The sequence below is a fragment of the Uloborus diversus genome, chromosome 4 (genome assembly GCF_026930045.1).
Source record: "Uloborus diversus isolate 005 chromosome 4, Udiv.v.3.1, whole genome shotgun sequence".
Classification (NCBI taxonomy): domain Eukaryota; kingdom Metazoa; phylum Arthropoda; class Arachnida; order Araneae; family Uloboridae; genus Uloborus; species Uloborus diversus.
This window is the reverse complement of record NC_072734.1, coordinates 82,490,934-82,518,805: the sequence shown is the minus strand read 5'-3', so window position 1 is coordinate 82,518,805 and position 27,872 is coordinate 82,490,934. Positions and strand designations below refer to the sequence as shown.

General features: G+C 33.7%; 1 protein-coding gene across 2 annotated transcripts; it reads left to right on the top strand.

Moving 5' to 3' along the window:
- Positions 1–254: 254 nt before the first annotated feature.
- LOC129220544 (uncharacterized) lies at positions 255–24,663 on the top strand. 2 transcript variants are annotated; one of them, XM_054854974.1, is made up of 9 exons: positions 255–462; positions 7,503–7,561; positions 9,675–9,734; positions 13,764–13,793; positions 15,028–15,165; positions 17,925–17,960; positions 19,530–19,634; positions 23,278–23,567; positions 24,521–24,663. In XM_054854974.1, exons 1-9 carry the CDS (start codon positions 393–395, stop codon positions 24,522–24,524), a joined length of 792 nt encoding a protein of 263 aa, XP_054710949.1. In that variant the 5' UTR covers positions 255–392; the 3' UTR covers positions 24,525–24,663. The 2 variants fall into 2 exon arrangements, with proteins under 2 accessions (XP_054710949.1, XP_054710950.1); XM_054854975.1 differs by lacking the exon at positions 19,530–19,634 and having other exon boundaries at positions 266–462.
- Positions 24,664–27,872: the final 3,209 nt, after the last annotated feature.

Genomic DNA, 27,872 nt, shown 5'->3' with positions numbered 1-27,872 from the left:
CTGTCTGCTTTACGAAGTAATACAGCAAACATCCATTCATTCGAATTTTCCAGGACGTGGCTGCTTTGTCCTAACCAAACACTCAAAAAGAGCTCACAAACTAAGTTCTTTTATTTTCCTTTTTTCCTTACAAACCATCGGAGCATTGAAGAGCAGCAAATTATCACCGGAAACGCTTACAATCTTCTCTTTTTAAACCACAAACAAGAGAATCCATTTGTTAATTCATGGTCAAGTTTAGAGAAATCTTCTTTAGTTGGAAAAATTATAAATTGAGCCCTTTGCTGTGATGATGGTTAGTTCTAGACAGTAGAAACTAATGTTATTGGGTGAGGTATTTTTAAGCAATGACAGAGAAGTAGAAGTTATTTTTCCCGTAACTGGACAGAAAGATGCCTTTGGATGTCCAAATTGTCACTTCGATGACTCTCCTGGTGCTTTTAAGAAGCCCCGAAGTACCAGGTAAGAAACATTTCTGGTTATGGAATTGAAATACCACACTTCAGCATAGCCAGATCTGAAGTTTTTTCGAGCCGAGGCAAATCTTGAAACTGCCGCCCTTATCCAGGGGAGACGAGAGGCCATGTCAGGCCAGTTGGAAACTAAGGGCCCAGCCCTTTGGAACATGGAGTCAAAGTAGTGTAAATCTTATGAGTTAATGGGGGAGAGGAAGCTGCTAACCAAATTGACAAGGGGCCCGCCTTGGCTCCCGGCCGCCCTGCACCTACCCATCTTCCTTCAAGTTATCATACTAAGTTTCAAAAAAAAAAAAAAAAGACCGAAATAGGATGAATTTGCCACCCGCAGAAGTTGCCGCCCGGGACAAGGGCCCCAGCTTGCTCACTTTTACATCCGATATTTAACTACTATACTGCATGTGCAGGTGAACGGCAGTATCTACTAAAATGAGTTCTTGAGATATTTGAAGAAACGCGTTTTTGATTTCCCACAAACATTAACAGAATATTGAAATTTGATTTTAGGTGATTCTATATGTTTATATCCAAATATTTTTTGGGTAATCTGTTTCATTTTGATTTTGCAATCAAAATTTTGATCAAAGCAGATACTTCCGTTTACCTACTCTTCGCACTAGTAATTTTCATACACTTTTTGACTAGTAAATAGCAGTAACTGCGCAATATACTATTAAATGACCAGTAACTACAGATTCGACATGATACCGAGTAGATACGTTATTACGAAGTATATTTATTGCAAAGTGAATAATATATTTTGTTTCAAAACATGAATAAATACCGTATATACTCTTCGCATAAATTCAAAATAAATCAATTATATGTAACCGAAAAAAAAAAGTTATAAAAATAAAATAAATTTTATTTTCTTACACAAATGTAAATAAATGCCATTATGTATATGTGTTGGTTTATTATTAAAAAAGATGTAACTTAAATATGTATAAACAAAATGACCTACATACATTTGATAGAAATTTAATGCAATAACATTTACGTACATACCCAGATACCAAATACACTTGATGCTTTAAACAGTCCTTGCTAAACAAACTCAGATTTGTAGTTTATATTTTTTGACTTTAATAAAATGTTATAATATGATAATGTTATCTTTCATTCAAACTCCAGCGCTCGAATACGCTACCTTGCGGTGACTTACAAAATTAAAGAAAAAGGTAAAACAATGCGGTCCACGTGTGTCTGTTGGTAAACATAGGCAGTTTCTCATGAGTATTTATTAACGTATTCGGTGTGTCTTAGATTGCTTTCAGCTACAGAAATTGTTTCGTTCATTAATAGTATTCTCGAGCTTCCCAAAATAATGATAGTTTTCCTTATTTCCTTCTAAAAAGTGAGTTGATTGTTAAATGGTGAAAACGTAAACACAAGAAAACTCTGGATTAACAAACTCGGATAACGTTATACCAGGTAAAATTTGTTATTGTTTTGTGTGAATTTGTAAGAATGTCTTTTTTTAAATCTTAAATTAATTTAACTAACCATATTTTACATCAGCATTTAGTTGGAATGGACAGTATGCAAAATATTATCTTGAATATATTATCGTAGAACGAAATGAAAAATGTTGCACCGAGAAAGAATTTACTTTATTGCTTACATTCTCAGCTGAAAGGTTTCGCCAAATTCGTTTAGGATAATAGTTTTAGTATTGTGCGAGCAAAGAACCCTTGGCGAGATTTCGCTTGTCAGTTAAACCATTTTTATTTTTTATCATGAGTGGAATAAAATGGTAGAAAGGTAACAGAATTCGATAAATAAAAAGAAATAATGGTAGATCAATTGAAAAGAAAACTACCGCCATATATCCGTGAGCATTTTGTTGATGATTTGCATAGCATGACATAATTAAATCATAACTCAGAAATTAGAAACATACGAAACAGAAAAATTTTTAATTTACCGATTCGGCAATTTGAGAAAAATAACTCAACTATAAATGCAAAACAATTAGCGCTAGCCACGCAAGGCAAAGAAGTATCATCTTCTTTTGATAATAATTCGTAATGTCATATAATCAAATTATCTAGCATTAATTGTTATTTTTGTCAGCCACAATTATTATTTAGTTTTATTAAGAATTGATAAATACCGAATTCAACATCGTGGAAATGACTGCTTAGACCTACGAACGACGTAATTTGCATTAATTTTTGACGTTTAGTAATCTTCTTGAATTCTCATATCTTTCTACGTGGGCCAGAATATCCACAAGACTTTAAAAATTAATTTAAAAAGAATAAAGTGAAAAAAATTGTGCATACGAACGAAATTTGCTAGGCTTATGAGAATTTTCTACGCTACGGTAATCGTTTGTTTTACCTTTTTCATTCGCCATTACACAGTGGCTGCAGTACCCCCTATAGTTTGTTGGAGTTGGGAATAACTGTATATGAGCAAAAACTGATTTTGTTTTATTGTTTTTAGAACACGAATATGAAGAGTCAAAAACATTTTTTTTTTAAATGTCTGAGGCCTGTGAAATTACAAAACGTTTTCTTCGACTTTATTTGAAACAGGCACGCATATCTATATCTAATGGGAAGCGACTTGGAATCATTTAAAAAAATGCAATATTGTCTCTAAATTTGTCGAATAAAGGAAATTTTTGAGAGGCTACACAATGACCTCCAATCGGAGCGCTATTGCTTGCGCTTAGTTGAGTTAAAAAAAAATCGTGAAAACGGATTTGCGTCTGGGTGCAAATTTAGGCAGCGATTCATTTATGTTCCATTCTTCGGGCAATGGTTTTGAGTAGGTATAGAGCAATAAATACATGCTGCTGATTACGTGCACAATGTAGCGATAATATCAGTTACTGCTAATCACCACTGATTTAAAAAAAAATTCTTTTATTTAGTGGCAAGCAAATAAACATGTTTTCACCATAAAAGTGAAGTAATATAGATTTTAGAAATGCAAAAAAAGATGAAAATGGAAAATTTCGCAGTTACTTCCGTTTACCTTCCCACGGCAGAAAGGTTATGGGTAAAAAATTTCAAAGATGCAAATAAATGGAAATCAAAAAATATGCAGTTACTGCTGTTTGCCTGCCCACGGGAGAAAGTTTCCGTTCTTCCGTGAGCAGGTAAAGATCAGTAAGTACATACTGCCTACTTCCCGCTCAATGTTGCGAAAAAAGCATTTACTGCTAATTACCACTGATGAAAAAATGCTTTATTTCTGCGGCAACCAAATAGACATGTTTGTACCATAAAACTATAGCAATATAGATTTCAAAAACGCAAAAAAATGAAAATCGAAAAATCTGCAGTTACTGTCGTTTACCTGCCCACGGCAGTATACTATAGTCGGGGCAAACCCACCCTGGCAGCATTATGAAACGCTACGCAAATCTCAATGACAGCATTGCGAGGCTGCCGGGTTAGGCTTGCCCCAACTATAGAAATTTTCACATGTTGCCACATACTTGACAACAAAGTTACGAAGATTATGAATTGCTATTTTTCACGCATGCCCAGTGGAAACTTAAAAAATCCTTTAAATGTTCATATGTTATCCAATTTTCTGTATTTTTATTTCAAATTTTATTATAATTTTCTCTTGTATGCTGTAAAGTTTTCTGAAAGATTGGTAACGTTAATTGATAACCTTTTTATATTATGAGCCAAAAACCTGGGATTGAAACTGGTTTTTTGAAAGAAATACTTATGTTTCCCTGAATATGAGTGATACTTTTACGAAAACAAACAGAATGATTGTAGACAGCAAGTAGAGTTTGTTTGTGAAATATGAAACTTATTCGCAGATTTTTATGGTGCAGGATAATCAAAAAAACTTTTTAACTTCTTCCATTTGCTATTAATCTCCTAATACACGTGCGATTAAACTTTTACTGGAAAGTTACTTAGCTTGACTGTAAAAGTCTACAATACATCATTTTCTTTTTCTTAAAACGAATATGCCTAAAAGAAAAAAAAATTGAGAACTCTATGCGCTGTTTGTTATTACTATTATTATTTTTTCAATCATATGCAAAATCGATTTAGTTCCACACTATTATAAGAACAAAAAAAAATCTTCAAAATGCATTTCGAGCAACAATGCCCATGAAAAACACAATGAAAGAAAACTAATTCGAACAACCGTTTCTGAAGAAATAATCATCAATCAATCTTCTTTTCCTATCCAATGACACTTCGATCTTAATCTTGAAGAAGCAATCAATAAAATGTGATAGCTCGTTTCACTTGACAAGAAAAGTATTAGTTATCACTGGAAAGCACAGGGGAAAAAAATGAAGTTCTGAACTTTTCGTTATTTGTTTTTTTTTTTTTGTTTTTTTTTTTTTATCGTGTGCTTTGCGCGCTAAAATGTTTCATATTTAATGCGTTTTACGGGAAGTGATTGGTTTTTCTCTTTATCTTCTTCTATACATATAATAAAATAAGAAGTCTCTGTGTGTATGTGTGTGGCGCGCTTCCCGGGAAAACGGTAAGGCCTAGAAAGATAAATTTGGTATACAGGTACAGTTTTTGACGAAGATGTGCACCTCGGGCTTCGATTTTTGATATTTTAATTAGAAAAAAAGTTATTTAATGTTTTATTTGTTTTTTTGCACTTTTTAGTACTTTTTACCTCACAGACCCCGAACCAATCGCACCACACAAATATTTTTTGACCTATAGTGTAGAAAATTTAATTTTAAATATGATGAATGAGAACATTTTGAAAACTGAGCAATTTTTGTATTTTTTATGAATTTTTGAAAAAACCTTTAATTTGCATTTTTTCTTGGGTTTTGTTTTTTTCTAATATCATTAGTTCAAATTTTACGGGATTCCTTGAATCAGAAAGGAATGGGCCCCAACTGTTGATCCTTCTATTCTGCTTTTGAATATATGGTTTGTCTTATCTATGTACGATTATAAAACTATTTCAACAGTGTAGTTATCCAGTAGTACTTAATAACATTTTAAGTTACTGGGCTTATACTTTTTTCTTTTTAGTTTTTTTGGTTTTTACGCAGTCGAGTTTTTTGTTTTTATTTAATAATTTTTAGATATTTTTATTTAATCTACATTTCAGCATACGATTTTTTTCTGAGCAAAAATTAATCTATTGTAGTCTGAAATCTTAAACCTGATATTTATATTTTCGCTTATATTATGCTTTAGTTTTCTGATCGGAGCCGTAAGTTTCAAAAACAGAAGAGAGAAAAAAAAAAAAAAACCCTTACATTTTAGCTACAAGTTGCATCAAGTTTTCATAACAGCAAGGAGCATTCCAATCTCATTTATTTTACTGGATGATTTGTGTTATTCATTAAAGATAGTCCGGGCCGGGCCCGAACACTCATTCGTCTGGTTACCAGCCGAACGCTCTGCCGATCGAGTCATTCAGCTCTGTCAGTCAGAGCGCAAGTTAAACTCATAAAATTAACCGAAAACCTCAGTCTGGTGCTTTAAAACAGGTTTTTTTTAGCAAAAAAAAGTCTTAGAACGGGGTATATTTTTCGTCATTAGTCTGCACGATAAGCTTTAAAATGAGGGATAAATCAAAGAAATCGATCAGGAAATAAGGAAAATCTCGCATAGGAACAAAAAAACAGTCTTCAGAAGTAATATATGAGGATTATTTGTTAATTTATAAGAAAAATATGACGATGATACGTATATATACTGTTTTTTTACAAATCATTTTTAGCCTCATGGCTGACTCGAACCCTACGCCCACTGGATCGCGATGCAGGCGTCTTCAGGTCGGGACACTGTGACTACGCATACCATGCGTTCCTAGCATTCTATATTACAATTAAATTTACCCCATTACGCGCGTTATGTCACAAATCGGTTTACCCTCCCATAATAAGTTATCACTTCAAAAAGTATAATAAGAAGCAATTTTTAGAATAATTTTTAAAAATTTTTGGAGGGGGTTTGAATCTTAAATACCCACCTCCCTTAATACGGCATTGTATAGTACTCAGCCCTAAGAGCCTCATGTCCGAAAAAAAATTTCACATTGCAAAAGCAAAATGGAAAAAAATATTGGAAGCATCGTATTTTGCATAGTCAGAGTCGCCCTGCAAATCTTCAGTAAAAATTACTGTTGTTTTTATAATGAGCTATATACAAAGTTCTATTTTCTACTGGAGTAGGAGAGGGATTTCTACTTTGTTCTAATGTATTTTAATCGTATTCTTCCTTACGCGAGCAGCAGTGAGGAGGGGGCTGAGGCCGCAAGTAAAGAGCAAAAATATAGTTTCTTTGCCATATCACTTTGCTTTTAAACATGACAACGCAGCAATGAATTAAATCAGAATAATTGTTTAGATGTCATTATTAGTTGTATAATTCGGTAGATGTTTTCTGCTTCAATCATAGCTAATAATTGAGAAATAAATATTTAGTAGCATTTTAAGCGGCAACATTTGAGAGAAATCTTAATTTCATTTCCCATCAGTAGCAAAAAAAAAAAAAAACACCTAATAATAGTTGTTTGACGTCTTTATTGAGGCCATACAGCATGAAGAATAATAAAAGAATTTTTTTTTTAGCTGAAATTATCTCAAGACAATTTAGATTTTTAAGATATCGAGTTTCGTAAAACATGAAAATTAGTTCACTATATCATTATTAAAAAATTATAAATTATTTTATTTTGAGTTTTTCACACTGAAATTGTTTTAAACATACGCCAGTAATGTACTCTTAAAAAACAGAGTTTCTATAGTGAAAATTGGAGAAAAAAAGAGAAAACCCTAAGCGTGCATATAACTTAAAACACGTAGAAACGGAGAAACTCTTATGGGTTCAAAATCGATAAAATACAGAACGTTGACTGAAACAAGTTTGCTTTCATTATTGAAATGAGAACCGCAACTCTTCAACATTCAATTGGAAATGTTAACTAAACTTAATTTTGATGTTCAGCACAATGTGCAATGATACATTTTAATAAAACTGAATAAATTTCATTTGTTACATAAACTGTACTTATTTCTCATTTGATGGCAAAATGTGGTATTTTTTCTTACAGGTTTGAGTCAAGAAACGTCGTACATGATCGAATGCATACGAGATGCAATCCCGATGCAAGTAAGTGTAAAAATAGTTCTAAGGATGTGATATAAATGATGTCAGGTTTAGATTTTGGTTAACAGAAAAAAAAAAAGAAATAGTGGACCGATCATTCATAGCTTTTAGCTATTTATACACTGTTCAAAATTCAGAAAACTTTTATGGGGAAATATCGCAGTAAAATTGGCATTTTTTAACTCTCGTTTATTCTATCGTAGAATTTTACAATTCAATTCGCAACTCCAACAAACTATAGGGGGCACTGCAGCCACCGTCTAATGGCGGATGAAAGAGGTAAAACAAACGCACACCGTAGCGTAAAAAATGCTCATAAGCCTAGTAAATTTTGTTCGTATGCATGATTTTTTTCGCTTTATTCTTTTCAAATTAATTGTCAAAGTCTTATGGATATTCTGACCCACGTAGAAAGAAATGAGAATTCAAGAAGCATTGCTAAACGTCAAAAATTAATGCAAATAACGTAGTTCGTAGTTCTAAGCAGCCATTTCCACGATGTTGAATTCGATATTTATCAATTCTTGATAAAACTAAATGATAATTGTGGCCTGACAAGAATAACAATTAATGCTAGATAATTTAATTGTATGACATTACGAATTATTATCAAAAGAAGATGACACTTCTCTGCCTTGCTTGGCTAGCGCTAATTGTTTTGCATTTGTAGCTGAGTTATTTTTCTCAAATTGCCGATTCGGTTAATTTAAAATTTTTCTGTTTCGTATTTTTCTAATTTCTGCGTTATGATTTAATTATGTCATGCCATGCAAATCATCAACAACATTCTCACGGATATATGGTGGTAGTTTTCTTTTCAATTGATCTAACATTATTTCTTTAAACTTATCGAATTCTGTAATCTTTCTACCATTTTGATCCACTTATGATAAAAAATAAATATAGTTTAACTGACATGCGAAATCTCGCCAAATGTTCTTTGCTCGCACAATACTAAAACTATAACCCTAAACTATAATCCCACCAGTTTGGCGAGGAAAATTCTCCGCGTTAAACAGTTTTTATTTCGTTCTGTGATAATATATTCAAGAAAATATTTTGCATACTGCCCATTCCAACTAAATGCTGCAGTAAAATTAGGTTGGTTAAATTAATTATTTTTAAACTAGGCGGAGATAAAAGACCTAATTCTTCTGCTAATGTTATCAAATCCTTCTTTCGAACTTAAAATTAAAAAAAACCATATTCTTACAAATTCACACAAAACAATTTAAAAAAAAAACTTATCTGGTATACCGTTATCCTCTTTCAGAAAAAAAGAAAAGAAAAATGCATCGAACAGAGCAAATGCGAAGTTTGTTAACCCAGAGTTTTCGTGTGCTTACGCTTTCGCCATTTACGAGAATCATCACACTTTTTAGAGGGAAATAATGAAAACAAACATTATTTTGAGAAGATCGAGAATACCATTAAGGGACGAAACAATTTCTGTTGCGGAAAGCAATCTAAAACACATCGAATGCGTTAATAAATACTCCTAACAAACTGCCTGTGTTTACGTCAACAGACGCACATGGAACGCAACGTGGCAATGTTTTAGTTTTTTCAGCAGTTTTGTAAATCACCGGAAGGTAGCGTATTCGAGCGCTGGAGTTGCGAATAGGATTTTGCAGCAGAAGTTACTAGCAACATGGATAGCAGTAACTTTTACCGTAAAACTTTTTTAAGGATTTTTTTTTAATAGTGTAGTCTTTCTTTTTTTCACTTTTTTCACCTAATCCTCGTGAGAACTCTTGTTTTTCTTTTTTTCATTACTGCCTGGTATTTATAACTTGACGGTTAGTCACATATAGCATAGTTCTTAGAACTGTTGCATTTCAACGGGTTTCAGGGTCGATCTTTCACAAAGGGAAAACCTGTCGACTATTTCTCCCGAGGCATACAAAATACTCATAGTATTCCTGAGGATACATTTTTAACTTATGCAACTTCATCAACCAACATTCGGTTACTTAACTTTTTTCTGGGTGCATACAAATGTTTGCAACATAATAAATCTCGATGCATTTACAGCGCTATTTTATTTTATGACTATTTTATACAAGAATTTTATACAAAACGTTTTTATCGCTTCTTAATTCAAATTATTTTACAGATTTACAATGACTGCTGTTTGCGAGAAAACAACTGCACTGTTGCAAGACAACAAAACAGGGTAATATTTTCATTATGTTTATAATTTCAGATTTCTTAGTTGTTTGTAAATGATAATGCTTAGGTAAGTGAGGTAGGATACTGTAAATACTTTTATTAAGCATTTTGTTTTCTGTTTACAGGGAGCCGAATTAACGCATTTAACTTCTGTTGAGTGCGATTTAACCCTATATGTCTCCCAGTTGCATATCTGCTACAAACACAAAAATTTTAATCTCTTACCCAGCGAGTTTTGACACACGATTTCGGTGCAGTGAAGCACCGTTCATACGTTTCTCTTTTATACGTTTTTATCAATTATTTATTTTTTAAATTTGGTCCCAGCAGAGATTAAGGGGACCTTGAAAACAAACTTTTTAAATTATTGATGGATTTGCATGAAATTTTAATCATATACTTTAAACACTAATAAAAGCTTAATTATAAAATTTCATTAAAAAATTTCAATTGGAAGACCAATTATTAAAAAAAAATGTAAATAACCTTAACGATAACTAACAAAACTTTGAAAAGTCCCTTGCGTAATTAATTTGAGTTCACAACACTGAAACTTATTTTAAGTCATTCTCTATACTATAATAAATGAAACAAAACTCACAAAATTGTCCTCATATTCAAATAAATTCAAAAAATAAAAATTTCAAAAATTTGTCAAAGATTTCTTCTTTTTGAACGTCCAGTGTCCCCTTAACAAATATTAACCGATACCTATTGTACGTTTTTTTCATTTATACGTTTTTTTCATACAGTCCCTTCAGAAACGTATAAATGGTGCTTCACTGTATTTTTATTTTTAATATTTCAGTAAGCATATTTTGTTCAATTTCTCTCTAGAAGATGGAAATACTAAGGTAAACAAAAAATATCGTTCTCTCAAAAATATTTGTTTCACTATTGTAAAAATGAGGCACATTCACAGTAAATTGGTTTCAAACTATTTTTTCCCACAAAAAAAGAACTTAATGTCGGCTTTTAAAGTTTTTGAAAATTAAAGCTAGCTAAGTAACCTTAGCAAACATTTTTTGTCCAAATAAAAATACGACCACCATGACATCTACTCTATAAAAAGGTGTGTCCCGTCAGCATATAAACAACCTTTACTCTGCTAGAGATCATGTAAAAATTTGGAAACTGCCGATTGGCTACCGTGTAAAAACATCATCTGTCTTCTGTTTGTGTCTCATCTGTCTGTTCTCTTGTTTTGCACGCTCAAATTATTGTTTCATTTCGAAACAAAACATATCTTCTATACATTATGAAAAGAGAGTGCGAGAATTTAAAACATTCAAATTTGAATTTATAACTACCAAGGAACGAAATTTGTTCATTGCGTTGGATGGGGAAAAAACATGTTTGACACATTTGCGTCTACTAGCCAGTCAGGAGTCCCAATACTATTATAATGTCTCCAACTTAGTAAAGGTTGATAATATGCTTCCCATCAAGTATTTTTTATTCTTCTAACTACAGCACTGGGCTTGGAAAGTCATCATGTACAGCAAACTCCCGATTTTCCGCGGAATTGGGTGGCACAAGTGCCGCGGATAATAAAAATTGCAGATCAACCACAAAAAAGCCAAAATGAGGGACAAAAAAGCTAAAAATTGCCCTCCCTCAAAAACTTAACCGTATTGATGCATGAAACTTTCTTCAAACTGTAAAAATATAAACAGTACAGTTAAAATGTCTTCATTTTTGCACAACAAAAATTCTTTACTAATAATAAAGCTCAAAGTCTCTCTGTCTGGATGTCTGTGACGCGCATAGCGCCTAGACCGTTTGGCTGATTTTCATGAAATTTCTCACAAAGTTAGTTTGTAGCATGGGGGTCTGCACCGCGAAGCGATTTTTCAAAAATTCGACATTGCTCTATTTCTATTTCAATTTTAAGAACATTTTCTTGAGCAAAATTATCATAAGATGGACGAGTAAATTACGAAATTATCATGACGTGGAATGGGAGAGCGAATGAACATAGCCAATTGGCGAGAAATTCGTCATCCAATATTTGTAAATGTACAGGCAAACCGAATGACCTTTTAAATTTCAACTACGGGCAAAGCCGTGCAGGTACCAATAGTAATATTAATAAAGAACAAGTGTATGTACGATGAAGAAAGCACAATAAATAAAACAAAAACAACTGAGTTTAAAACAACAAATTTTGGACAAAAAAAACAGCCACTGTTATTTGTTTTTTATTGTGAAAATACATGTTCCTGATTGTTAATTGATTCGACGATAATCCGCCCCGTGGATAACCCGCTCGCGGATATTCAGAAATTGACTGTAGTACCTGGGGTTGTTGTCATGGGCGCCCATATGCAAAGTTGCAAGGGGGGTCTCAAATATTTTCTCCAAGGTTTAACTGGATATTTTCCCCGTGGAAACTGATTTCAGGACAGATTAGAGTCATTAAAATTTGACATTTTTAATAACTTATTTATTAATGGCTGGAGAAGTAATGTTTTTACATTTTTTGCAAAGAAAGCTACTAAAAGCAAGGAAATTTTAATTTCAAAGGGGGGGGGGCTCCCCCTATATGGGCGCCCCTGGTTGTTGTTGCTGTCGTGTACTAGCTAGGCTGGCAATTTGGGGTGCGCTGCTTCACTTTTCCAACTGTACCGCAATTTGGTGTGAAGTCCGACTTCTACAGTACACACATGCCGTAGGGACCCGTTTACAGTGTGGGCAACCATTCACATCACAACAACACAGTCACACAAATAAAGGACAAGGACAGGAGAGAGAAAGCACGTCCATGCCGGGATTCGAACCCGGACCTTCCTGTCACAGTCAGACTTCTCTGACCACTAGACAAGGCAGGCGGCAGTACCTGGAGTTGAAGACGGTTTATGCATCAAAGAAATATCTGTGTTTCTTTTCTTCTTCTTTTTTTTTTTTTTTCATTTTCGTCATCTATCGTGCGTTAGCTTTATTGAACACTAGTGGTACCCGCACGGCTTAGCCCGTAATAGAAAAACTGAAAGGTCTTTTGGTTCGCCTGTATAATTACAAATAATGTTTGGTGAATTCTCTCTCCAATTGGCTTGTACCCATGTTACGATTTCACGTTATGATAATTTCGTATCTCGCCAATTGGCTTGTGCCCATGTTACGGTTCCATGTTATGATAATTTCGTAATTTACTCGTCCATCTTATGATAATTTTGTTCCTAAAATTAGAATAGAAAAAGAACCACATCGAATTTTCGAAAAATCGCTTCGAGGTGCACACCTTCATGCTACAAACTAAATTTGTGCCAAATTTCATGAAAATCGGCCGAACGATCTAGGCGCTATGCGCGTCACAGACATCCAGATATCCTCCGGACAGAGAGACTTTCAGCTTTATTATTAGTAAGGATAAGGATAAAGATAAAGAAGTTTACTTATTTGGTTTCGCTGAAAAAAAAAACGCGAAAAAAACTAATTCCAACATTTTCGTATTGTTAGTGGAGAATCCAAAACGCGTTTCTTCAAATGTGTCTCGAAAACTCATTTCTGCCGTTTACCTCTTCCCCACGACAGAACACTACCTTAGTTAACTGCAAAGATTGAAACAAGGATTTTTAATGACAAAATGAGGCAGTGAGAAGCAAAGGGATGCAAGTGAACACGTTCAAGTTTCTTGCAAAACGCGTTTAAAGTAGCGGTAGGCTTTCACTGAAATTGTTTTCTAAATCATGCTGTATAGCAGAAGGGCTACTAGTACGATCTCCTACTCCAAGACAAAGGTGAGGTTCACCCACCATTTGTACTGGTTATCTCCAAATATTTCATTTTGTCACTTACATACATTCCTTTGCTTCTCATTGCCTCAAATGATGTCTCCAAATATTTTTCAAAGCTTTAACTCTTTAATAACGTTTGTCAGGAAACCTTAGTTTCCTAATGATGAAATTTAAAATATTTATGTGGATATTTTGAGCATTTGAAACGAAGCATTTTTCAAAAATGTTGTCTGTATTAACATTATATTATAACACTTAAAGAGTTTCTTTATTAATTTATTGTTTTTTCAATCTAGGCAATCGACTGCATGAGCAGGAACATTATGGTATGTTTGTGGGAGTTTATTGCAATCTTAATTTTGAAAAATGCTGTGATATTTAACTTCTGCTTAGCATATTTTATTATTTTTTACCACTTTTCGGATGTTATGGATTCAAGCTTTCCCTAATCTTTCAAACATTTAAATAATACTTTTTTCTTGTAATCAAACTTTTTGCGGGGTTCTTCAGAACCCCGTGATAAAGCAAAGCATTTATAAATTTTCCTTGAGAAATTTGAATTATTCATGCAAAAGCTCTAAATGAATAGTATTTTCCCAAAATTTCCCACGTACTTGATGGAGACAAGACTGAGTTTGTGCCAGAGAGACGCACTACCATGTCCAGAATGTAGTTCATCGTTATTGGAAGCTAACGTTTGCCTAACTTGGGCATCCAACAAATCGCACCCTGGCAATGAAAATGACGCAACTCAAAAGCATCCAACAAATCGCACCCTGGCAATGAAAATGACACAATTCGAAAAAACACTGGTGAAAATCAAGGTTTTACGCAATAGTAGTCTCAAGTGATTTGATCACAAATATTGCAATACGCGCAGAAAAAAATATAATGCAACGTTTACTGGTTGTCTAAATTAATAATGCATATTTTGCAGGGTATTTTTACGTAACATGGCCTAACATTTGTATTTATTTTTTGAATAGCAATGAAAAATATAAATACTTAGCTTGTTTACTTCGAGAACCTGCCATTCTTCTGAAAAGGGATAAGTTCCAATCCCATCTTCTGAATGGTCGTTTAAAACTTTGAATTCGAGTATCTCCTTGAGTTTTGGTCGCACAATTTTCAAGTTTTTTTTTTTTTTTTTGTTTTTTTTGTTACTAATATTTTTCAATGGAAAATATTTCCCTAAATATAAGCTGAGACCTAGGACCCGAATAAAAAGTTTTTTTTTTTTTTTTTTTCATTTTTTGACTCATTTTTATTTTTGCTTCAAACTTCCAATATCTTAACTATGCATCTGATTTTGAACATTTTTGTAATTGGAAGCATACATCTAGGGACTAACGGTTGCGAAAATAGTTCTCTTGCAGGTTTAAACTGGAATACTATATATTTATAAAGGACATATCAATAATTTTTGGGTGTATTTCTTGATGTCCGCGTTAAGGATCAGGGCGTCAGGAACCCATGAGAAAAGGCTTACAAATGTTGCCAAACTCAGTTCTAAACCTAACTTTTATAGCACAAACTTATGCGTCTCTCTGTCTTTTTCAGAGCAACTACTCTTCCTTCTTCAGTGACTCCAGGGAGAGTGGTTCCAGCACGACAGAAATGAATCACAGAAGGCATCAGCAGTGGTACGGTGATTTGTTGGAAGTGCTTGCTGACGCCTGTAGAAGTCAACCCCGCGCGGTCAGTGCCTCAAAAGAAGCATGTCTGTTTTTTTTTTTTTTTTTTTTTAGCCTACTTTCCCAGTAAAAGTCAGAAAAAGAAGAAAAAAGCATGAAAGAAGGCTTATGCACGATGCATCTTAAAAATATCGTGAAAAACAAAAAAAAGTCAAAAATAAATAAAATAATTAAATGAATATTGAAAAATTAAAAATTGGAAAGTAGGGTATTGAGATGGGGAAAAATGTCTGTCGGTCTGTCTGTCTGTCTGTCTGTCGGTCTGTCTGTCTGTCTGTCGGTCTGTCTGTCGGTCTGTCTGTCTGTCCCCCCCTAATAACTTTTGAATGAATAGTCCGATTCGAACAAACTTTTTTTTGTTCGAAAGAGCTCAGCGAGGACACCTCATTCCCATATTTCACTTTTTGATTTGAACTATTTTTTGTTCAATTTTGAACAGTTCAAAAAAACTTAACATTAGCGCCTACGGGGAAATTCAAAGCAATTCCGAACTGTGAGGCGAATTTGCTTCAAACAAACTTTGTAGGAAAAAGCTTTTGATAAAAAACTTGTATATAAGATATCTTTTTGATTTGAACAATTTTCCGTTCAATTTTGAACAGTTCAAATCCCTTAACATTAGCGCCTACGGGGAAACTGAAAGTCAATGTAGATTCCGTACTTGAAGGCGGATTTACTTCAAACAAACTTTGTTGGAAATAGCTCTTGACGACCAACTCCCGACTCCGACTCCGAGAATTTAGGGGGACCTGACACTGACTCTGACTCCTGTTCCCGACAATTAATCGGACTCCGACTCCCCGACTTCGACTCTGACTTCGTAGCTTTGGCAAACATTTATACACGGAGGACAAATGACTGACTCCGATTCTTGGATATTTGACTCCGACTCTTTTATCCCAAAATGAGATTGACTCCGACTCCGACTCCGCTGCTGTGGTTTTAACTGTGAAATAATTATTGTTGATATGATTTGTTTTTATTTTCACGCTAAAGTTTTAATTTAGGTATTTAGTTTTCGGTGAATAAACTCGTAAAATATGCGCAGACGATTTTTTTTTTTTTTTTTTTTTTGACAATGAAAATTATTTCTTTAAGTTGACATTTTATTGTTTTTTTTTTTTATTTTGGTAAGTGCATTAATTCGTTTAAAAAATTATTTTCGGCAACAGGGGAAAAAGAAACGATTTTTTTTATATGATGTATTTATTTTAATGAACTTATTATTATTTTTTCGTTTTGAAAGCTGTTAAAAAAATTTTTTTAATGGAAAGAAGTGTATTAGCTGCTTTGTTTAAAAGGTGCTGCTATTTTATTTGTTCGTTTTTTTTGAAGAAAAGTAAGGAATATTTTATTCCTAGAAATCAGCTTAAAATATTAAAAAATATATGTTTGAAAAAATTTGCGATTTTAGCTATTTTTGAGAATATTGATCAGGTACTAGAAAGTAGTATGGGTATACGGGAAAGTAGGCTCGTCTAGTTCTAGACGGAACTTCTTGTTTTTTTTTTCAGTTTGAATTAAATTTAGATATTGTAAAAATATTTTGTGCGTTAAACAATGTTGCATTTTTTTTTCCGCCGGCATAAAGTAACAAAACAAATAGAGCTTTGGTTTCGAAGCTATTCATTTTCTTTTAAACTTCCATATTTCGTGTGTGTGTGTGTGTGTGTGTGTGTGACTTCAATTCTTACTAAAAATTCTGAATTTAAATCATTTGCTTGTTTCATTATACTCTCCCGCGCATGCGCCGAATTAGGTTCAAAGAAAATAGAAAGAGAACTAAGAACAATTTGAATTTGGAAAATGAATTGCTGGATAGATTTTAAAAAAAGGGGGGGGGGGCGTTTTGAATTTAGACTACTGATCTATAATAATTAAATAATTTAACATCCGAATTTTCAATAAAAATTTAAATCTGCAAATGTAAAAATGGAAAAAGAAATTAATGGTTTCGAAACCAAAGTTATGTTTATTTCGTTAATTTATTTCGAAGAAAAAAAAAGAAATGTGGCATTGTTACAATACTATCATATTGTACCCTTAGAATGTTTATAGTTTTTTTTTTCTGATGAAGTAACAATTTTCTTATTTTTTTTTTTTTTTTGCAACATTTTAATGGGGTTGTTTCCTTCGGTCAAGAGTAGTACTTTTTGTCACTGAAATTGATAGAATAAGCAAAAAATAAATAAATAAGTAAATAAAAAAATAAATAAATAAAATAAAATAAAAGAAACTCAGAAAATACTTTTATTTTCCCTACATTTATTTTTTAATTAATTTTTTAAAATGTCCGATTCTTCAAACAAGGCGTGGTCTTTTATGACGTCACAAATGATGCACTATGGCGCATCTTTCTACTGCATTTCCACGTTATGATAATCAAAACGCGAATTACAATTGCGCTCTACGCTTGCTATCAACCATATCGTTGCCAATACACGTGAGTAAAGATGCGAATTAATTATTTTGGATCGTGAATGGCAAAAATGATTCGCATTTCATCATTTGTGATGTCATCCGCAGAAGCGTTAAACGATGAAAGAACACCGATTTAAGTAATTTTTTTAAATATTAAACTTAAAGAAATTATTTAAAAAATGGTCAGATTCTATGTTTTTAAGCATGCTCTTTCAGAAAAAAATGCTTTTACAATGTTGGAAACGACCCCATTATAAACGTTGTTATGATGAATCACAGAAATGTGTGACTACACTGTTTTTAGATTCTTTTCCTGCCTTAAATAATTCCGTTTCATTTCAGAGATTGCAGACATGCATCAGGAATGAACTTATCAAGGTAAAGTACGAATTCATGTATTTTTAGAGCTCTGGCAGGATGTTTTTCCTAATTTCTACCTGTTTGCAAGAAAAAGAATGTTATCCTAAATTCCTTTTTTCCTCGTGGTAAAATTAGTTGATAAATAAATAATTTGCTATGTTTGTCTTCAACATTGAAATTTAAAAACTGCGTTGTATTACATCACAAAACACGTTTAAAGGCGTTTTGTAGAATGAGCTGGAAAATGAGAAGATGTAAGTTAAGATAATGGAAACCGGTGCAATTACGGTTATTTTGTAAATGATTCCTACTCAATTACCTACGCCGAATATTGCTGAAGGATGCATACCACTAACAAGTTTTGGGGAGCACCGTTCAAAATCCCCAACCGTAATCAGAGCTAGGCTGTTTTTCAAGGATATTCCTTGCCATTTTTTAGAGGAGTGAAATTCATTTAAGAGGAGTGAAATGTGCGAAAAATGACGACTACAGTAGTAGCCAACTCCAGAAAGAAAATTCTTTCAAGTACGAAACGGAAGATAACAGGGAAGGAAGAGATACATGTATTGTGCAGTGATTCGGGGGCACCTTAATGACCTTGTTTATGTCGCTATTATCAAAAGCGTTATATAGAAGAAGGGGCCTCGGTAGCGCAGTTGGTTGGCGCGTCATAGTAGAAATCCCGAGGTGGTAGGCTCGATTCCCGCCCGTTGCCCTGGCTGTAACTTCCTTCTCTGTGCTGTTAATTCTGTCCTACACTATGTGCTTGTATTGTGCTATCTGTCATGTTGGACGTGAGTTCATAAACGGGTCCGATGTGACCGAGTACACGAACTCGAAACGTATGTTGTCAATAAACCAAACCAAATATAGAGGAACTTTAGGATAGCATATATGCGACATGGTCCATCACCATGACGATGCTATTAAAAATTTCGAAGACTTTGTGAATATTTTCACATAATTCTCATCGTAGTGCGTACAATACTTTTAGATATACAGGGTGTCCCAAAACGACCGCATAAACTCTGCACAGTTAGATTCCTCGTTGGGAATGCATAAAAAATTCCCAAAGAAGCTTTCCTGTAGGATCCGTAGTTAACGAGGAAAATACGAAAAACAAAGTATGACGTCACTGCCGGTGCAAGAAAAGACACTTGATTGAACATATCAACACAGCAGTATACGTACATTACGTATAACAGCAAATTACGAGCAATAACGTTTTAAACATTAACGTCTGGAAGGATATGCAAATACTGTTGTTGATATGTCCAATCAAGTGTTTTGTCTTCGCTCCGGCAGTGACGTCATACTTTGTTTTTCGTATTTTACTCGTAAACTATGGATATGAATCGTACAGGAACGCTTCTTAGGGCAGATTTTTATGTACTCCCAAAGAGGAATCTAGCTATGCAGAGTTTACGCGTTGGTGCACACTGAGCGTTTTGAAAATGAATGAGTCCTTTGTAGTAACCCTGTATAGTTGCTTTCTTTTTCTTGCATGCAGGTAAAACTTTGAATTTAATGAGATTTAACTTTTACTTCATTGCTGAACCACTTGAAAAGAATTTTATTGGCTTCCAGAATTGTGCTTCAATGAAGTATTCATTCATATCTGGGGATCAGGATATGAATAGAAAAGATGGAAATACACAAACTCCAACTGACAAGGAGATGCAATGTTTTATGGTAAAAACGGATTTGAATTGAATGTCAAAGCTCCTTTAGAAGTAATTCAGATCCATTTAACAGTAACTTTTGAGTACTAAATGAATTTTCTTCCTAATTAGTATTTAGTCTATATACTTTTGATGTTTGTGATTGGTTTTTGGCTATGAATGAATTGTAGTATAATACACTGTATACGTATACACTGTATATACATATAATACACTGTAATTAACAACGAATCAAAAAGATCTAAGAAGACTTCGACAACGTAATATCTTTTATGTACATTATTCTTAAACTAGAAAACAAAATCAGCTTACAATTTGTTTTTGTATTTCAGGTTAAAGGAGGGGGAAAACGTAACAATGTTTCTCCGAAACAGAAGCAAATAAAAAAATTTCTTTAGTTAAAGTTAAAAGCAATCGTAAAATTTTAATACGTATTAAGCTATTTTTCTTATTTTTGAAACGAACCATTTAATTAACCAGGTATTTTTCAAAGTTTAAAAGTGCATTTGTTATGAATTCTGCATAATGAAATAAATACTCTCTTTTTTTTTTTTTTCTGCACTTGTTAGTAAGAGCCTATTATCCTTATTGTTTTCCAATCGTTACTAAATCTCAAGATCAGGTACGATGGAAGATCTTCGATAAATGTAAACGTAGAAAACGAGTTTCCCTATACGTTAGCTAAAAGAACAGTTTGTTAATTTCTTTTAATTTACTTAAGCTGTACCTAAAGCTTTTAGATGAATTCTCTTGATTTCGCTTGGAAATTATTAATTTTCTTCGCATCAGGATGAAAGCCAATAGCTGTGAAAATCAACACTATTTATTTTCTTTTTTAGTCCAGAAGTTCAGATTTTAAAGTTAAGATGAAGACCAATTGCCAAAATTATTTCGTTTATGTTTTAATTGAAGATTAATATTAATACCACTTTTCAAAGCTTGACAGAATATAATCTCTACGGGATGAAATCGCATGTTCCAAAGAGAATGAAGCGTTAAATATGGATAAAACGTGATTTTGTCAAAACAGAAATCTTCTGTTTGTACAAATTACTACCTGAATTTTATCGAAAGTAAAACGCTCATGTCCCAAAACATAGATTAGTGTCAAAAGCTTTTCTGAAAACATTTGCTATTATTTTTTTTAGAAAATTAACCGTAAGAAAATTAGGCACAGAGAAAACAAAATGCAGTAAAATATTGACAGCGCCTTCGGAAGGATCATTTTTAGTACCCCCCAAATTTTGTGTTGCCAAATTGCAGAACTCCTTCGGAGGGCAGATATTGTTTCTACGGTTGTCATCATCTGTTCTATTTAGCTTAACTTCTTTTTACCTGTCACATGTTAATTCCATTTCATTTAAATTATATTTCACATAATGAATCGCACTGACAAATGTATTTCATGTTTATCACGCTCTTCTTTGCTTTTAATCTCCAATAATGTGATCTTTCACTTAACAACGAGGTTGAGTAATGTCAAAATTTCCGTACTGAATTGATTTTAACACAGTAAAAGTTCTTGTTTCTAACATTTATTGAATCGGCAGCTTTTTACACTGTCACATTGTCACATAGCAAGTACGGAAGAAACTCTATTATCCGGAACTTCGTTTGACATAAGTCGATTTCCTTGAATTTATTAATTTTATTTAGTAAATATTTGAAGCACTGTCAGTATTTCTAATTTTTAAATGCCATTAAATCCAAAAGCAATCAAGTCTAAAAGTTTTTTTTCTGAGAACGTATTTTGGTTTAAAGTTAAAGAGCAAAACATAATGTAAATTGCACTAATAACATCACAATACAGATTAAAGTTTACCACACTAATGTCTCCTTAACTTTGGCATTGCGTTTTCTAACTTGGGTCATTCTCATTGAACAAATTTATCGTTTATAATATAAAATAATCATAAGATAACTCTCGCTAACTCGAAGTCTTATAACCAGGGTTGCGGAGTTAGGGTCGAGAGTCGAAGGTTTAAGATTCCTAGAGCCGGAGTCGGTCATTTTCCCTCAAAGTCCGCAACTCTGCCAGAGCTTGCGGAGTCGGAGTCTGACTGGTTTTGGGGAAAAGGAATCAGAGTCAGAGTCAAAGGGCTCTAAAATTCCCAAAGTCGGTGTTGGAGCCGGAGTCGGTCAATTTTCCTCCGACTCCGCAGCCCTGCTATTAACTCGAAAATTTTTTCATCTCGAAGTTTTTATTGATTCCCAAACTTTTAAACAGGCGGTGGGAACTTCCCCATAACTTAAACCACCAATAACTGGAACGTTTTTCCCGGTTCCTTGGGACTTCGAGTTATTGAGAGTTGGCTCTTTTCAGTAGTTATTTTGCAAATGTTCGCTTGACCACCATCTTTTAGTTTCCTCTTTTCCCCAAAATTTTCGATTTACCGAAAATGGTTTGACCCCAATCACTTCGGTTAATCGAGGTTCTGCTGCAATGCAAAAAAGTGCTAATATCAATTAGTAAGAAGAAATGAACGCAATTTCTTCGAGCCCAAATTAGCGGTTGAATTTGAATACTTTTTTACTGATTATTGATACTGGCAATTTCATGGTTTCGTTTGAACAGTAAAAAAAAAAAAAAAAAAGAAAGAAAGAAAGAACAGATTTCAAGATGCTAAGCCATCAATTAACAACGTTTACCTCCCAGGCGTTTCCTCCCTCCCTCCTTTAATAAGTACCAAATCAGTTTCAATAATCCAAAGTTCCCAAAATCCACGCCTCTTTTCGCAAGGATTTCCACCAATCTATCAGAAATATCCATTTGCTTTAGAGTGAATTCATAATTCATGAGCCAGAAGATAGTTTTGTGCGATTACACTTGTGGAAGAGTTCTTATAAAATGAGGCGAGGCTAAAGAAAGTGCGAACCCAGCAATCTTGAAATTAATTTGGTACTTATAGATGAAGAAACGTAGGGAATGATTGGTAAGCAAATGTTGTTGATTTATAGCATGGCACCTTTTTTTTCTCTTTGTTTACTCAAAATAAATAAAAGGTTTTAAAACAAAATAAATAAACATGAAACAACCTGAAATCTCTGAAATGTAGTTAAATAAAATCAAAAAATCATCAGCCGACCGCAGTCGATCTAGTGGTCAGAGAAGTCTGACTGCGTATAGGAAGACTCTGATTTTGAGTACCGGCTCGGGCATGGATGTACGTTCGCTATGCTATGTACTATCCTTATCCTTTCTTTGTGTGAATGTGTTGTCTTGTGAGCGGTTGCCCACCCTATAAACAGGTCTTTATGGCATGGGTGTAATGTGGAAGTCGGGCTTTACACCAAGTTACGGCACAGATGGAAAAGTGAAGCAGTGCACCTTTAATTGCAGCTTAGCTAGCACAAGATAACAACAACATAAATTCCATCAGCTGCAGTATTTTGTAGCAGTATACTGCAGTATTTAAATCTAACTTGAGGCAAAATTTTTGACCCAGTTGTAGCGATTAATTTGAAATGCTGGATGTAATAGTCAAGGAGAGAAACTATAATTTCGTTAGATATTAGATGCGTAGAATTAGACTTTCAAAACTCTTTTTTCACATTCTAAAACTTACTTTTGTTTTGAACAAACTAAGGCAAAAATATGTAAAAACGACTGTAATCTGATTTACACTTTTTGAGTCCTTTATTTCTTTAAGCAGCGCTGCCGCTACAGCATGCTCCAGGACAGGATCACCAACCAGCCCTCTCGCTGGATTACTCAAAGGAGGACGGATCGAGATCCCGGTTACAGTGACGGGTATGGAGGACGCATGGAATATCGGAGGACGAACCATGGCTTCGGAGGACGCAGGAACCAGGACGGACACTACATGAGCCGGCCGATGGACTTCGGGCTGAGCACCGACTCCAGATATTCGAGGAGCGGATACCGAGACGACATGGACGACGAAGAGTTCGGGTACTCCGACAGCGATTCTTCCAGATTTAAGTAAAGCAGTAGTTTGATAAATCATTTTGAGCTGAAGACGATTTGGGGGACAAAATTGTCCTAAACGTGAAGTAAGGCTTTAAAAGTTAGTCAGTTGCCAAAGACAATGATATAAATGGAAAGCGAAGGGCTCCACTTGTCCTGCGTACAGTGATGGAATTGTGTTGGGTAACAGCAGTTAAAATCAGTAGTGGATCTACTTTTCCGAACCGGAACCAAAACTTGAAACTACTGTCCTTACCCATCCTGCGCTAAGCTTGTTTGTCTTATTTCAACGAAATAAACATATAAATAGGATGCATTTGAGACTCATCTGAAGTTTCGCCCAGGGCAAAGACCGCGGAAATTCTCTCCTAGATCCAGTATGGGTTAAAAATTGTGAAAAGTAGAATGTTCCTCAAAATGTCGTCAGGTTGCGCTACTTTCAGATCGCTTATGGTGGTTAGTTTACTATTTTATGCTCTGGCAGACATAAACCAATACTGACAGTATTGCAGACACCAGTTTTACTATTTACCGTATCGTTTTGTCACCCCTTTTTTCCTTCAATGGCGACCGACGTGAGAAATAGCACTACAGAAAGAGCATGCTGCAGGTGAAAATTTAAAGAGCAGCTTGACATAAAAAATTTGATCCTAAAGCATGTTGCCTTTATGGTGTTAGATTTTTTTCGTCCTATTATGTGACAGTCAAAATTTGGTTACCTCATCAATTTAATTTTACTAACAGGATTTGTTGCAACAGTCAAAAAAAAAAAAATGTATTTAAATTTGTCGTACTATGTTTATTCACTAGCTGAGAGTATAGAAAAATACTATCGACTAGTAAGTTTTGCTCATCTACTTTTCCGAACCGTATTTTTTTCGGCAAATAATATTCGAAGAGAAACATTACTTTTTTTTTTCTTTTGTTAATAATGAAGTAACATTAATATTTTGAAATTTTATTTTTAGGTAAAGTAACGGATTTGACTTTATGGACTGACAGTTGGACTACTTTTTCTTCTTTTTACTTTATTTAAGTACTTATATGTATGAGAAATTACACTGGAGCATTTTTTCCTTTTCTATATCATATATTAATAAAAATATTTTATTCCACGAAAATGATTGCTTTGATGAAACGGAATAAATGACATCGATAATAGATGCTCGTGTGGTAGTAGTAAAACTTTTTACTGTAAGTCTATCTACGGTTTGAATTTTTCACGTGTTTTACTCGTAACTTTCAAAAGCCCACTTACATAGTTTGCTTCTCACTATCTCAATTGTAATTTAATAAAGTTCTTCCCAACTTCCACCTCTCAAAAGCTCAAGTTGAAATATTGTAACGGATCCGGTGCGACTTCCACTTTCTTGAAAGGACGACACAGTTCTTGAGAACAACACAGGAGATTTATTTACACTATGTACAGGAAAGATCGTTAACAACTGCTAAATTAATCATCAGCAATTAAGCAAATATCAATCAACACCGTAAACTCAACGGTTACACACGTATTTACATCCAAATAAGCAAAAATACAGCTCAGAAGGCTTCACAAAACAGAGCAATACATGCTCTCCAGCGCACCGCTGCAACAATTCACCAACAAAATCTAACTCGAGACTGACTTTTTATCATGCGGCACGGCTATTTATACACATCGAAAAGTTTCCACAATATTCCAAAAGATTCCCGAAAATCGTTTACCGTTATTTTATTTCTTTCCATTCACAAATTTTATCATTCAGAAATGAGGGGCCCGTATACTTCAGCCGAATGTACGGGGGCTGTATATTCATTACAAGAAACGATTTACAGGTTACGTTACTACAATAATTTTAGATGAAAGATAATTTAATAAACGCCAAATTTAGCTAGATTACGACAAATTAATCACAAAAGTAATTACTACTTACAGAATTTGTAACAATATATACAATACAGAGACGACGCTAATAGTTCTGCCGCTCCAAGTGGAATTAACAAGCACTGCACTCCCTCCTCCCCAATGGGGTCGTTTCCCAAATTTTAAAAGTATTTTTTTCTGAAAGAGCATGCCTAAAAACATAGGATTGGACCATTTTTTAAATAATTTAGCTAAATTTAGTATTTTCAAAAAATATTTTAATCGTTGCGCTTTCATTGTTTACTACTTCTGCCGATTACATCACAAATGATGAAATGCCAATCATTGATGCCATTCACGGGTCATAATATTTAATTCGCATCTTTACTCATATGTAGCGGCAACGATGTGGTTGATAGCAAGCGTAGAGCGAAATATATAATTCGCTTCTTGATTATAATGACGTGGAATTGCCAGAGGAGATGAGCAAAAGTACATCATTTGTGACGTCATAAAGACCACGCCTTGTTTTCAAAATCGGACACTTAAAAAAATTAATTAAAAATTGAGTGTTGGGAAAATGAAAATTTTTTCTCGCTCCATGATATTTTTTTCTTTTTTTGCTTATTCTATCAAATTCAGTGACTTAAAGTCGTACTTTTGACTGAAGGAAACAACCCTATTAACATAAATTTTCAAACAGTACCCTGCAGTTAAAAGTTTAAAAACTTAAAAACAAGAAGTTCCGTCTAGAATTAAACGAGCCTACTCCTCCGTATACCAATATCGACTTTCTAGTATCTGATCAATATTCTCAAAATAAACTAAAGTCGCAAATTATTTCAAACATAACTTCTAAACATTTTAAGCTGATTTCTAGAAAAAAATATTCCTCACTTATCTAAAGAAAGAGATGCGTAAAAAATAAGAAAACGAACAAATAAAGTAGTAGCGCTTTTATAAACAAAGCTGTAAAAATATTTTTTTCCATTAAAAAAATCTTTAATCACTTTCATAAAGAAAAAAAGAATTAAAAATAATAAGCTTATTAAAATATTAAAAATAAAACATTATATCAAAAAAAAAAAAAGTTTGTTTTTCCTCTGTTGCTAAAAAATAATTTATAACGTGAACAAATGTACTTTGAAAATCAAATAAAAAAAACGATAAAATGTCAACTTAAAGAAAGTCGCAACTCCAACAAACTATAGGGGGCACTGCAGCCACCGTCTAATGGCGGATGAAAAAGGTAAAACACACGTACGCTTTAGAAAATGCTAATAAGCCTAGTATTTTTTGTTTGTATGCATGACTTTTCGTTTTATTCTTTTTAAATTAAATTTAAAGTTTTGTGGATATTCTGGCCCACGTAGAAAGAAATGAGAATTCAAGAAATATTACTAAACGTTAGAAATTAATGCAAATTTCGTAGTTCGTAGTTGTAAGCAGCCATTTCTGTGATGTTGAATTCGATATTTGTCAATTCTTGATGGAACTACGTTTTCATTGTGGCCATAAGAACACTAAAAATATTTCATGTAACAAAACCTTTGTTTATCAGTGTTATCAAAAGAGGAAGATGATACTTCTTTGTCTTGGTCTTGTTTGGCTAGCGCTAATAGTTTTACATTTGTAACTGAGTTATTTCTCGAATTGTCGAATCGGTTAATTTTAATTTTTTCTGTTTGGTAAGTTTCTAATTTCTGAATTATGACTTAATTCTGTCAGGCATTATCAATGAAATTCTCACGGAATACATGTACGCTTTCGCCATTTATGACAATCGACTCACTTTTTAGAGGGAAATAATGAAAAATATAACATTTTGAGAAGCTCGAGAATACCATTAAGGGACGAAACAATTTCTGTTGCTGAAAGCAATCTAAGACACATCAAATGCGTTAATTAACACTCGTAACAAACTGCCTATGTTTACCAACAGACACAGGTGGAATGCAATGTTTTACCGTTTTCTTGAATTTTATAAATCACCGCAAGGTAGCGTATTCGAGCGCTGGAGTTGCGAATAGTTTTCATTATATATAAAAAAAAAAAGAATTCTGCACAGCTTTTTATGTTAAAACGTGAAGAACTTCGAATTTTGCTTCATTAGCCGCTGTCAAAACTAGTCTGCGCATCTCTTTATGTATAAACATAAAAGACTCCTAATTTGTCCGCCAAAAACTGAATACATAAATTAAAACTTTCCAGTGAAAATAAAAACAAATTTTGAAAACAATAATTACTTCGCACTAAAAACCATGGCTAAAGAGTTGGAGTCAGAGTCAATCTCATTTTGGGGAAAGAGATTCACAGTCGGGAGTCGAAGGTTTTTAATTCAAATAGTCGGAGTTGGAATCAATCATTTTCCCTAAAATTCTGTAACTCTGCCCATGCCTGCGCAGTCGGAGTCGAACTAATTTTCGGATAAAGGAGTAGAAGTCGGAGCCTAAAAAATTCCAAGAGACGCAGTC

Bases quoted from the DNA above. Each gene is read 5' to 3' on its own strand.
- LOC129220544 (XM_054854974.1), top strand. From the start codon at position 393: ATGCCTTTGGATGTCCAAATTGTCACTTCGATGACTCTCCTGGTGCTT. The intron at 463-7,502 runs GTAAGAAACATT...TTTTTCTTACAG, and splicing joins AAGAAGCCCCGAAGTACCAG to GTTTGAGTCAAGAAACGTCG. The intron at 9,735-13,763 runs GTAATATTTTCA...TTTTCAATCTAG, and splicing joins TTGCAAGACAACAAAACAGG to GCAATCGACTGCATGAGCAG.